The following is a 13,730-nucleotide window of genomic DNA, read 5'->3' on the forward strand; positions in this document are numbered from 1 at the left end:
GATTTTAGTCCAGGCCTCTGGATTACTAGCCCAGTAACATAACCACTATGCTACCGTACCCGTATTATTAGTGCAACCTACCCCAGTAAAACTACTGGCTGGTTTATCTAAATAACCCTTGGCTCAACTCGTTTAAATGCTCCCCAAAAGCTACTTCAAAATTCTCGGCCAACATTTGCGCGTCCAGAAAATTAAGATGGAGACCATCCCTCCTAAAAAGCTTACCTTGTTGCTGAAAAATTCCCCAGTTGTCAATAAAAGTAAATCCCTCCTTACGTAGATCCTTGAGCCACAGGTTGAGACCGATGATTCTGTTGGGAATCGTTGCTGTCTGCCTGTTCAGGTGAAATAAAAGTTCCCATGCAACTATTAGAAGGGAGAGAAGGGGGTTCTCCTAGTCTCCAGGCCAACACTCTTCCTTCAACTAGCACTACAGGAAACCTTTTTTGCTAGTTGTTGGATCTTGCTGTGCACAAATTGGCTGCCGTAAATTTTACATAATAGCGACTACACTTCAAAAATTATTGGCTGTGAAGCACTTTGGGACATCTTGATGATGTGAAAGACACTTATAAATGCAAATTTGTTTGTCATTTGTTCTTTTGTTTATTCCTTAATGAGAAGCTTCCTATAGACTAAATGCAGTATCTACTTTTCCTATTATTCTTTTGATTACTTTTGAATACAGTTGATATTTTCGATTGAGTATTTGTATAGTCCTTGACATTAAAGTGCAAAATGCGGTATAATACGCTGTATAAATGTGGGGGAGTAGAGGAGAATGCATATTTTGGAGGATGGAAAGTGAAGTAGTCCAATCCGAAACTAGGGCCCTAAATCTAAACAAAGGAAACTACGAAAGTATGAGGCGTGAGTTGGCTATGATAGATTGGGAAGCTTCATTAAAAGGCATGACGGTGGTTAGGCAATGGCTAACATTTAAGGAACGAATGCATGAATTGCAACAATTCTACATTCCTTTCTGGTGCAAAACAAAAAGCGGCTCAACCATGGCTAACAAAAGAAATTAAGGATAGTATTAGATCCAAAGAGGAGTCATATAAAGTTGCCAGAAAAAGTGGCAAGCCTGAGGATTGGGAGCAGTTTAGAATTTAGCAAAAAAGGACCAAGAGATTGATTAAGAGGGGAAAAATAGAGTATGAGGAGAGATTGGGTCGACTCGGCCTGTGTTCACTTGAGTTTAGAAGAATGAGAGGGAATCTCATTGAAACGTATAAAATTCTGACCGGGCTAGACAGACTGGATGCAGGGAGGATGTTTCCCCTGGCTGGGGGGGGTCCAGAACAAGGGGTCACAGTCTCAGGATACAGGGTTAGGACATTTCGGACTGAGATGAGGAGAAATTTCTTCACTCAGAGGGTGGTGAACATGTGGAATTCTCTACCACAGAAGGCTGTGGAGGCCAAATCACTGAATATATTTAAGAAGGAGCTAGATAGATTTCTAGACACAAAAGACAACCAGAGGTATGGGGAGAGAGCAGGAATATGGTATTGAGATAGAGGATCAGCCATGATCATATTGAATGGTGGAGCAGGCTCGAAGGGCCGAATGGCCTACTCCTGCTCCTATTTTCTATGTTTCTATGATGCTTGACACAGTAAAAGCCTTAAACTTTAAACATTCTAAATACTTTTGCAATAGATTTGTCTATTATAAGCAAAAATGTTTTCTGAAATATTAAGCTATTGATTATATTTTAAATTTCAGGTTGTCCTAGAAAAGATAGGTACCAAGACCAATGAAAAAACTGCTGTAAAAAGAGTCGCAGAGCAATGTAAGTTACTAGCACAGAATGCTTTTAGATTAGGCCATTGAAATTATACGTACTTTCCTTTAGTATGCTGCATTGAGTTTAATTTTTATATCCCATTCCAATACCCAAATAGGTTCCTTACTTTGATTCTACAACTGATTGCCATTTATCCCCTTTCCAAATGAAAATTTGTCCAGGCCCTTTTTCTTTTAAGACCTGCTTTGATTTTCTGTTCTACAATTCTGTCACCCTCTCACTTAAAAATAAAGTTGCCCAAATTTCCTCTCTTCTTTTTATACTCTTAACTTTAAACATTTTGTTTTGTGTACACAATTGATATATACACAGATAATGAAATAATGGTATGGTTTAAAATTCAAAATTGGCTTTGAAAAATTGTTTTGTGCTCATGTTCATGAAAATGGGCTACTTATTCAGTCCATTGACATTATTGGTTGAGTTTTAGCATCAAGGTGCATTTTGGAGCTCCCACAGTATGCTTTCAACCATTGGAAAGGTACTGTATCTGTGTTATATTCACTTAGCTTTTTTTCTTTACTCCAATTTTATCTCCTTTACTTCTGTCCCCTCCCGCAGTGTGAAAGTTCTGAGTTTCACTATGGATACCATCACAGTAGAGCCTGGAAAGTTTGAGGCTCATGCATGGTTGCTTGCCTTTCAAGAGAGTGGGAGATTTGCGGTTCAGTTTGTTAAGTGGTTCCAGTAAATGCATTTGGAGCAGGTAAAGCAACCTGGTGAAGTGTGTTCATTTGAAGTTCCTGACACTGGTAGAATGTTCTACCAGACCTGATCCTTGTGGATTGTGCATGGGGTAGATGAGTAGTTAGCCCTAGAGGGATTGTGGGTTTGAGTTGAATTGCACACTAGGTGTTTCAAGCTGTTGCTCGTCTATTTGAAGAGGAAAGTGTTTTTAATTCTGGGAGAAAGGGAAGGTGGTGGTGCCAGAGCCCTGCCTTTTATCTTGGTGCAGTTGAACTTGTACCTGCATAAGCAATTTGAAGTCTGGTTATGTGCAGATAATGTCATCTTTGTGCAGTGATACTTTGGACTATATTCCTACTCCTGTAAGTATTCTGATAGCAATATTCATCTGAAGCTAGACTTATGGGGGCATCTTTGAATGATGCTATGCTGTTTGAAGCTGGAGAAGATCACACAGTTTATGGATATTTCAGACTTAGGATGAGATCATAGAAGAAAAATCCACTCTAACAAATCCTATCCATTTGAAAATAGCGAAGAGGAAGCTCTGTTCTATCCAGCCAAAGTACTTTCCTAGTCAAAAGCACTTTCACTGAAGTCCTCTGGTTCTGTTTTTCAGCTGCTGCGGAGCCAGAACGTAAACTGCAGAAGACTGAAGCTACCCCAAGTACAGTTATTGACCCCATCAAAGGTGAACTTTTATTACATTTATTATATCATTTTTTTCCTCTCCCCTCCCCCATTATAAATTTTGGAGCTCATGACTTCAAACCCATTTGACACTTATTATGTTGGAAATCTATCCATTACATAACTTTGTGCCACAATATCTCGCTACTGCGTTTATGAATACAGGCTACTGTACTTGGAGTAAGTTTCATCCATGTGCAGGTATGTGAAGTAAAATAAGTTCTGTATATGACTATCCTTGGATTTGTCTATCCTCTCCAACATCCTCCTATTTCTAACCTTCCTATCCTGTCTAAGGGCCTTGAACTTATTGCCTCCTAGCTTTGTGCTCACCTCTTCCACGACTCCCTGTTCAGATTCCTTTAGCCTGGTTTCCACCATGCTCAAAACACAGAAACTGCCATGGTTAGAATCACAGATGTCCTCTGTGACTGCAACCATGGTGCGTTATATCTCCTTGTTCTCCATGGCCTTTCTGCAGAGTTTCACGTGGTTGATCGTGTCTCCACTGCCTGTTTAGCCCCTACATTGTCAACTTTGCAATTCCCAAAGATCCATCCTTGGTCCCCTTATCTACGTGCTGCTCCTCAGTGACACCATCCATAAAATGGGGATCAACTACCATGTTTGCTGTCCATACCCAGCTCTAACGCTTCTTCAGTTTCCTTAACTCCACAATCACCTTTGTGCTGTCAGACAGCCTGTTGGATAAGTTGTGGATGAGCCAGAATTTTTTCCAGTTGAACATGGGAAAGATGGAATGAATTGTCTTCAGACCCAGTAAAAACTGCACACCCTGCCACTAGCTCCATCCCTCTCCCTCGTTACTCGCTCTGCTGAACCAGGGTGTGTACTAGAGTCTGACCCAGAGCTGAACTTCCAAATAAGTATCCTATCCCTCACCAAGTCCGCTTACTTCACCTCTACAACTTTTTCCTCCATAACCCTGCCTTATCCTCACTACTACTGAAACCCTCCAATGTTTTTCTTGTCAACTTCCCAGTCTGTGTCCTCTATAAACTCCTGTCCACATTCTGTCTCGCACTAGTCTCCACTTGCCCATCACTCCTCACTTCATTAGCTATACTGACTCCCTGTGCCCCAAATGGATTGATCTTAACATTCACATACTTGGCTTGCCCTACCCTACCTCTGCAACCGTTGCCAGCTGTAAGTCCCTTTCAGTCCTCTGACTTTGGCCTTCTGTGCATCCCACCTCCACTGCACAGAAAATAAAAGCACATGGGATTAAAGGTAACTTGTGTACGTAATTAGCTAAGGGATAGGAGGCAGGGAGTAGTGGTGAAACATCTTTTCTGACTGGAGAGAAGTATCCAGTGGGGTCCCCCATGGATTGGTATTAGGATCATTGCTTCTCTTATGTAGAAATGACCTGGACTTGGGTATAGGGAGTACAATTTCGAAGTTTGTGGATGATACAAAACTTGGCAATGTAATACATAATGAGGAGGATAGTAGTAGACTTCAGGAGGACATAAATAGGATGGTGAAATGGGCAGACACATGGCAGATGCAATTTAATGCGGATAAGTGTGAAGTGATGCACTTTGGGAGGAACAGCATGGAGGGGCAGAATAATCTAAATGGTATTATTTTGAGGGGTATACAAGAGCAGGGGGACCTTGGGATACATATTCACAAATCTATGAAGGTCGCAGGGCAAATTGATAAGGTGGTTAGAAAGTGCATGGGATACTTGGCTTTGTAAATAGGAGCATTGAATACAAAATCAAGGAAGTCATGCGAAACCGTTACAAATCATAGAAAGGTTACAGCACGGAAGGAGGCCATTCGGCCCATCGAGTCCGCGCCGGCTCTGTGCAAGAGCAATCCAGCTAGTCCTACTCCCCTGCCCTTTCCCCGTAGCCCTGCAATTTTTTTCCTTTCAAGTACTTATCCAGTTCCCTTTTGAAGGCCATGATTGAATCTGCCTCCACCACCCCCTTGGGCAGTGCATTCCAGATCCTAACCACTCACTGTGTAAAAAAAATGTTTCCTCATGTCGCCCTTGGTTCTTTTGCCAATCACCTTAAATCTATGTCCTCTGGTTCTTGACCCTTCTGCCAATGAGAACAGTTTATCTCTATCTACTCTGTCTAGACCTTTCATGATTTTGAATACCTCTATCAAATCTCCTCACAACCGTCTCTATTCCAAGGAGAACAACCCCAGCTTCTCCAGTCTATCCACGTAACTAAAGTCCCTCATCCCTGGAATCATTCTAGTAAATCTTTTCTGCACCCTCTCCAAGGCCTTCTCATCCTTCCTAAAGTGCGGTGCCCAGCATTAGACATAATATTCCAGTTGTGGCCAAACCAGTGTTTTATAAAGGTTCATCATGACTTCCATACTTTTATACTCTATGCCTCTATTTATAAAGCCCACGATCCAATGTGCTTTTTTAACCGCTTTCTCAACTTGCCCTGCCATCTTCAACGGTTTGTGCACATATACTCCCAGATCTCTCTGTTTCTGTACCCTTTTTAGAGTTGTGCCCTCTAGTTCATATTGCCTCTTCTCGTTCTTCCTACTGAAATGTATCACCTCACATTTTTCTGCGTTAAATTTCATCTGCCACGTGTCTGCCTATGCCACCAGCTTATCTATATCCTCTTGAAGTCTATCACTATCCTCCTCACTGTTTACTACCCTTCCAAGTTTTGTCATCTGCAAATTTTGAAATTGTGCCCTGTACACCTAAGTCCAAGTCATTAATATATATCAAGAAAAGCAGTGGTCTCAGCACTGACCCCTGGGGAACACCACTGTACACCTCCTTTCAGTCCGATAAACAACCGTTCACCATTGCTCTCTGTTTCCTGACACTTAGCCAATTCTGTATCCATGTTGCTACTATCCCCTTTATTCCATGGGCCGCAGTCTTGATGATAAGCCTACCGTGCGGCACTTTATCAAACGCCTTTTGGAAGCCTGTATACACCCCATCAATTACATTGCCCTTATCTACTCTCTGTTACTTCTGGTTAGGCCTCAGCTGGAGTATTGTGTACAATACTGGGCACCACACTTTAGGAAGGATGTCAAGGCCTTGGAGAGGGTTCAGAGGTGGTTTACCAGGGTGACACCAGAAATGAGGGATTTCAGTTATATGGAGAGATTGGAGAAGCTCGTGGTGGTCCCCTTAGAGCAGAGAAGGTTAAGGAGAGACCTAATAGAGATATTCAAAATAATGAGGGGTTTTGATAGAGCAAATAGGGAGAAACTGTTTCCTCTGTTAAGTGGGTCGGTAATCAGAGGTCATAGATTTAAAATAATTGGCAAAAGAGCTAGAGGAGAAATGATTAAAAAACTTTTCACACAGAAGGTTGTTAAAATCTGGAATGCACTACCTGAAAGGGTGGTGGAAGCAGATTCCATAGGAACTTTCAAAAGGCAGTTGGACATGTACTTGGAGGACTAATTTGCAGGCTTATAGGGAAAAAGCTGGTGTGTGGTACTCAATTGGACAGCTCTTTCAAAGAGCCGGCACAGGCCAGATTGCCTCCTTCTGTGCTCTAAGATTCTATGATTCTATCAGATTTCTTGGACAAGTCTTTTTCTGTATTGCAGATTCTCTTCATTGCTCTTCATTCTCATCCATGATGACCTTGTCCCCTTTCTTATAGGATGACATCCTGTTTTTCTATTTACAGTGTAAGCTTTTTATAAGAAAATTATCAAGCTGTAGCAAGAGACATTAGTACCTAATCTTTGCTAAATCAGAGTTACCTTATTTGTGATTATTAACAGCACCTGGCTGCTTTCTTTAACTTGTTCGTCGGATGCTGATGTGCCAGCTAGTACCGACATCACCTGATATACATTAAACATATGTTCCACTGACTGGAACTTTAAGCATGCTTTAATATATAATCAAGACCCCTCAGAGCAGCCAAAGCTCATTATGTAGAGCACAAAACTGCCCTTGAATCACATCAGTTGGAAGGTTATAGAGTGAGGGAAAGGGGAGAATGTAGAGGAGGGATAGAGGTTGGGGGCGAGGAGAAAGATAGAGCAAGAGTAGATTTGGGAGGGAAGAGAGAAATTAGTTCAAAGTTAGACGATGGGGGAAGGTAGAATTATTTGAAGAAAAGCTGGAGGACAAAATTCAAAAGCTCTTTTCAGGTAGAATTTATATTGAGGTTTTTTAAATATCGTGTGCGTGCAAGAGAAAAACATGTATTTACTGATTACATGTCTGTCGTAGCTTTCGTATTTTATAAACTTCAGAAAGTATGATGGGAGCAAGGGAGTAGGGGGAAGCACTAGTGATTGGGGGTGGCACTAAGGGCCACATTTTCCCTCCAACCCCCACCCCAAATAAAGCTTGCTGCTGATCGTTGTTCCTTTCCCCATCGTGCATACCATCCTGAGTTCCAACCTGAAAGAAAAGAAGAAAACGAGAAACTGGAGAGAAACACAGAAGAAAAAAAAGTTAGGGAGAGAGTAGCAGGAGAGACAAACAGAAGCTGTAGAGCAGAGAGAGAAACAGACATCAGAGAAAGGTAATAAACTATATTCTCCAACTTAGCATGCCCAGTGCAATGGGAGATTGACTAATACGTAGAAATCCTTCAATCGAGCTTCTCAAAAGAAAACAATAAAAGTTGCAATCTAACTGTCACGCTATTCTATTGTAAATAATTTTTATATAAGCAGTCTTTCATTTCATACCACTGCAGCAGCAGTGCTAGTTGGCTCTATATATCTCTTGAAAGTTCCAAACCGACTGGTATTCAAACAGCTGCAGCTCTTTAAATATCCCTGAAAACAGTACCCAAACTTCTAGAATTTGAATGAGGGGATATACGGTTAATGCACTTTCCAGTTCTCTAGTAATATCAGTGATCTATAATTTCAATATTTTATGGTTCTCCAGGTATGACTAACACTTGTGTTTACATTCTGACTTACATTTTTGGATGACTGCCACACCATTATCAGCATTCATATAATTTGTTTTGGCAATTTTCTGCTCTTTCCTGGAGGCTTTGCCTCTGTTGTGGCATAGCTCAACTGGCAGACATCCTAATATTCTTCATTCAAGTAGCCATTCTTTGTGTGAGCCTAGACAGTGAATCTTGGCATGCTAATTCATTGTGGGGGCATGACAGCCAAGTTTAATCCTCTCTTCACCAGACACCTACTTATTTTCCAGCGGGGTCACTGGATAGAGTGGAAAAGCTGACTGTCATGTGTGAAGTAACTAAAATGGAAGTAAATTGCATTATCAGTGCTTATTTTCAGCATTTTGGTTCAAAACTGGCATTTAAGCATTTTCACAATTGCCCTGCCATTATGTATTTCAGCTGCGGAGAAGGTTAAGCCCAAGGAACAGTCCATGCCTGCCCCAGGTACTGTTACCAACACTATCAAGCCTGCCTCAGATACAGTTATCGATATTATGAAGGATTTTGTTTTGATCCAAATATTTGCTACTGATCTTTTTCCATATTAGTTTTTGGAGCTCTATTTAAATACCATTTTTACATGTACCCATTAAGGCTGTTGACTTAACAAAATTATAGGGGGAAAAATGGAAATCTGAAACAAACAACTGTTGGTGGTTTGGGGGCCCGTTCAGGGTTTTCGGACTCAAATCAGCGCAACTGGGCCCCCTTCTGGCCCACTCATTCATTTATCCTGAGTCAAGTGTTTTGCACACCAAAAGTCGCACTCTGCATGTCTGCTTCCCCCCCACCCCACTAATGGCCAGAATTGCCAGCTGTGTAACAAGAATTCATCAAACTGAGTTCCTGCGTACGGTACGCACAGTTGGCAATCCTAGCGCTGGGAACATACTGAAGGGAGGAGCTGGGCCAGTCCAGTGTGTAAGTCATCAAGTAAAAATGGGTGAGGAGGAAGATGGTAGGGAATGGGGGAGTTATGGTTTATAGACGGTGGGGGTGCAGAAAAAATGGCAAAGGGAGGGATGGGGAAGTGGCAGAATGCATGGTGAGGGAGGGGAGGGGACAATGCATGATAAGGGGAAAGAAAAGCGAAAATGATTAGCAAAGGGAGGGAGGCAGAATGCATGGGAAGGGGAAATAGTTGATGGGGTGAGGGTGTTAATGATCAGCATGGGGAGGGGAAAAATAGACAGGAGGGGATAGATATAATGAATAGTAATGCGAGGATTATGGATGGCAGTGAAAGTGCTAAATGGATAGTAATGAATGGGAGAGAGAAGGGAAAATGGTTGGGAAAGAAGGGTGAAGTAAATGGATGGCAATACAGGGAGGAGGAAAATGGTTGGTAATGAGGGGGGAGAAGGAAGGAGGCAGAAGCTATGAGTAATGCTTTGGAGAGGAAGAGCGGAGAAGTTAGGAGCAGTGCTCTCTGGTGGAGGAGGAAGGACAGTGCTAATATCAACTGGGGGGCAAAGACTTAGTATGAAGACTTGGATGGGTGGGGGTGGGGGGTGGAAGAGACAAGTACCAGCTTGTACAGGGGGAATGGAAGAAGAGTACCAGCTCCAGGACAAAGCCCACTTGATTGGTACCCCATCCACCACCCTAAACAATTCACTCCCTTCACCACTGGCGCACCGTGGCTGCAGTGTGTACCGTCTACAGGATGCGCTGCAACTCGCCAAGGCTTCTTTGACAGCACCTCCCAAATCCACGACCTCTACCACCTAGAAGGGCAAGGGCAGCAGGCACATTGGAACAACACCACCTGCACGTTCCCCTCCAAGTCACACACCGTCCCGACTTGGAAATATATCGCCATTTCTTCATCGTCGCTGGGTCAAAATCCTGGAACTCCCTTCCTAACAGCACTGTGAGAGAACCTTCGCCACACGGACTGCAGCGGTTCAAGAAGGCGGCTCATCACCACCTTCTCAAGGGCAATTAGGGATGGGCAATAAATGCTAGCCTTGCCAGCGACGCCCACATCCCATGAACGAATAATAAGAAAAAAAATGGGTTGAAGGCAGGGAAGGGGACTATGTTGAATTCAGAGTGGGGAGAGGGAGAAGAATGCGTGAACTGAGACTGTCTTTGTGAAAGGGTGGAAAGTTGGATAGGGTGCAGCGTCTCTGAAATAGGTGTGGAAGAGGTAAAGTCCCTTTATGAGGTGATGGGGCTTGGCTGTGGAAGAGTGACTATTAAGGTAGCTTTTAGACAGTCTGTTGAAAATCCAAATGGCACTTTTTTTAACATTAAAAATGCTTAAAATTAACTCATATCATTTTAATGTAAACATTCTGATTTTTCCATGGGAAGATGGTCAAAACCCCCCCCCTTCCTGGAAATAAACCAATTTTGTGATTTCAGCATTTGGATTTCCCCTTCAGGCTTTCAATACAATATTGTGTATACCTACTGGTCAAGGTCAAAGCCCACGTGACTACTTGTTTTTGCATTTCAGGGCTGTTTTTGAGGACTATCTGCTTTTTTTTTTGAAGATGTTGGTGGTTTTTGCTACTTTTCTAGTTTGGCATGTATGGTCTGGGGCAGAATGTTAATCTAGGTGAAAGGCCATTGTCAAAACTGCTGCTTCTGGTGACCATGTGCAAATTAGTTCAAATGTGCATTACATTGCAGCATTGTGTATAGGTTTACCCTGGTACAATCTTGAGCAGGGCTATATTGCAGTGTTATACAATATTGCTTCCTTGATACTATGCAATTTTCTTTCTACCAGTTGCTCTCCCTCGGCATCACTGACATACAAATAAAGAAATTTTTTCTTGTAACTGTTTCTGCGTGTCTCTTACGTAAGAATGCTTTCTTCCCCTGTTTTTCTTTTTGTTTTCCACCATCTTTCTCATTTCTCTCCGGTGTTCCATCTTACTTACTTTCTCTTGGTAGTTGTTTATCTGTGTTTCCCACTTTTTTTCTCTCCATAATTCTGTAAGCTTCTCCTTCCTTCTTTCTCCTGTTGTTTGTGTGTTTCATTCTCATCTTCAATGCCTCACACACATTCTTTTACTGATTTATTCAATTTGTATATTTTACCTTAAAGCCCAGAACATACAGGAAGATGAGACCTGGACTGGGATGTACCTCTACCCAGATGGTCTTCCTATCACTGTCCCAGTGGATCCGAAGCCGCAACCCCGACCGGTACTGGCACGTCAGGGAGTCACTGCAACACGTGGAGGTGAGGAAAGAGAAACTTAAGATGGGACCATGAGAGGGAGGGAGCAAAAGACAAGGCTTGGAGGGAGTGGAAGAAGTTGGAGGCTGTGAGGTGGGCAGTACTTTGTTATTGGCTACAACTAAGATAGCATCCGAAGTCTCTGCTATCTGATTTGTGCCTACGTTTATATACTGACTTTTGATTTATCCCAGCGCACATTAGTCATCAAGTAGTTGAGAGATAAATCAGGATGGATGTGAGTTTTTATTTTATGGATGGTTCATTTTCATTACTTGTGTATGAAATTATGATGTAATTTTCACATGCCGTATGGTGCTATTTTTCAGTCTTGAGTCTGAACAGCAACTATGTGAACCTGTCACATCTACACTTCACACTATCAATGAAATATTTCCTGTAAAATGGCAAGAATTATGAGCATTTCATGATTGTAATAATTGTTGTTGAATCATGTTGTAACATCCTTGCTGCATTACATAAAAATCTAGCACAATTGATTCAGTAGGTAAATATGATTCCTGACTAGGAAGGTCCCAAGTTTGATACCTGGTCTGCATGTAGTTAGCTGATCTCAATTATTAGTACTCATTCTGTTGTATCTAATTTTGGATTCTTCTTCACAGCTGTAGCAGTTAATGACCTGTTAAGTTCTATAGGATCAAAAGTTCTGGAAGATCACATCAAAAAATCTGATTTTGAGGAGACTATAATAGGTGTGTGTTTTTCCATATTTTCAGTATGAGATTTTTTTAACTTTTCAATACATTTTCCGATGAGTTGCTGGTGTATGTTTTTTTTAAAATAAAATTTATTCCAAAAGGCCACAATAGTAGTGTTCCCTGTAGAACTGCATCGAGACATCACAGGATTGATTTTCCTCTGCTGGTGTAAGTAAGTCTGTTCTAAATGGCTAAGAACTGGCACTAATCTTGTCAGAATGGTAATTTACTAATAGTACTCCAATTTCACGTATTATGTAAATTTCTATTTACATAATTATTCAAAGACCCAGATGCAAATTTGGGCAGATATAGGAAACACACTAGTTTTTGAGCGTGGAAAATTGTGTGCAAGTGAAATTTAAAAGAATAGGCAGTGTCACAATAGGGTGACAAAAGTTCTGTAAGCCTTTAGCAAGGCTCAAAAAGCATCTCAACCCAATAGCAGCCTTTCCCAAGGCTGAAACGACAGGCAAAAATGAAGGGAAAGGAAACCCAAGAAGGAGGCAAGTGATGAAGCGTCGCAGTACCCAACCCCTGCTTAATCAATGCTGAATTGGCGGTGGTGCTACATGATCTGGTTGCAAGGAGGATTCCCCTTTATTACACTCCATGGCACCATCCCATGAGTCTACATAGAGTCATAGAAAGTTACGGCACAGAAAGAGGCCATTTGGCCCATCGTGTCCATGCTGGCCAGAAAAGAGCTATCCAGCTTAATCCCACTTTCCAGCACTTGGTCCATAGCTCTGTAGGTTACGGCACTTCAAGTGCACATCCAAGTACTTTTTAAATGAGTTGAGGGTTTCTGCCTCTACCACCCTTTCAGGCAGTGAGTTCCAGACCCCCACCACCCTCTGGGTGAAAAAATTTCTCCTCAGCTCCCCTCTAACCCTTCTACCAATTACTTTAAATCTATGCCCGCTGGTCACTGACCCATCTGCTAAGGGAAATAGGTTCTCCCTATCCCCTCTATCTAGTCCCGTCATAATTTTATATACCTCAATTAAATCCCTCCTCAGCCTCCTTTGTTCCAAAGAAAACAACCCCAGCCTATACAATCTTTTCTCATAGCTAAAATTCTCCAGCCCTGGCAACATGCTCGTAAATCTCCTCTTTACCCTCTCTAGTGCAATCACATCTTCCCTGTAGTGTGGTGACCAGAACTGTACGCAGTACTTTGCAGCTTGGCTGGGAGGAGTTGGTGGCAGGCATGATGCCACAAGTGAGTGCTGCTTAGATCAGCTCTACATCTGGCTCTCTGCTGACCCAGGTCCTGTAAGACGGGTCCCACAATCATTGCCAGATAGTTGTGACAATGTCTGCAAATATGGTTGGTGGTATTCTGGTGGGTGCAGCCAATCAAGCTTTGCTGGCTGGTTATCCTGGTACTGCATGGAAGAAGTTATGCAGTACCACATAAAGCACGACCTGCTATGATTCAAGTGCTTCTGAAAAACCATTCACAATAGCAGTTAGGCTGCCATACTTATGCCATCAAGCCTGCTGTCGAATATTACCCTGAGACTTGGAGCTTCTGCATCCATCTACCAAAATGAGATATGTTTGCCTCTGTCTGCAAATGTGGGTACCGGTGAGTAAGCACAGAGGCACTGTAGCCTGACCTGCCTGGCATCATTCTGCTGGTCCTTCTTCTCTAAACATATGAGAAACCCATTTATGCCAGTAAT

The 13,730-nt window shown here is 42.2% G+C and overlaps 1 protein-coding gene across 2 annotated transcripts in view; it reads left to right on the top strand.

Moving 5' to 3' along the window:
• The window catches only part of LOC137341572 (uncharacterized), an 84,882-nt gene that overhangs the window by 32,810 nt on the left and 38,342 nt on the right, over window positions 1-13,730 (top strand). For both annotated transcript variants that reach the window (XM_068004786.1, XM_068004795.1), the window contains exons 8-12: window positions 1,732-1,798; window positions 3,120-3,191; window positions 8,521-8,565; window positions 11,183-11,320; window positions 11,944-12,033. In XM_068004786.1, the coding sequence (XP_067860887.1) occupies window positions 1,732-1,798; window positions 3,120-3,191; window positions 8,521-8,565; window positions 11,183-11,320; window positions 11,944-12,033 (412 nt within the window). The remainder of the gene's footprint in view (window positions 1-1,731; window positions 1,799-3,119; window positions 3,192-8,520; window positions 8,566-11,182; window positions 11,321-11,943; window positions 12,034-13,730) is intronic.

Source organism: Heptranchias perlo, chromosome 2 (assembly GCF_035084215.1).
Source record: "Heptranchias perlo isolate sHepPer1 chromosome 2, sHepPer1.hap1, whole genome shotgun sequence".
Taxonomy (NCBI): domain Eukaryota; kingdom Metazoa; phylum Chordata; class Chondrichthyes; order Hexanchiformes; family Hexanchidae; genus Heptranchias; species Heptranchias perlo.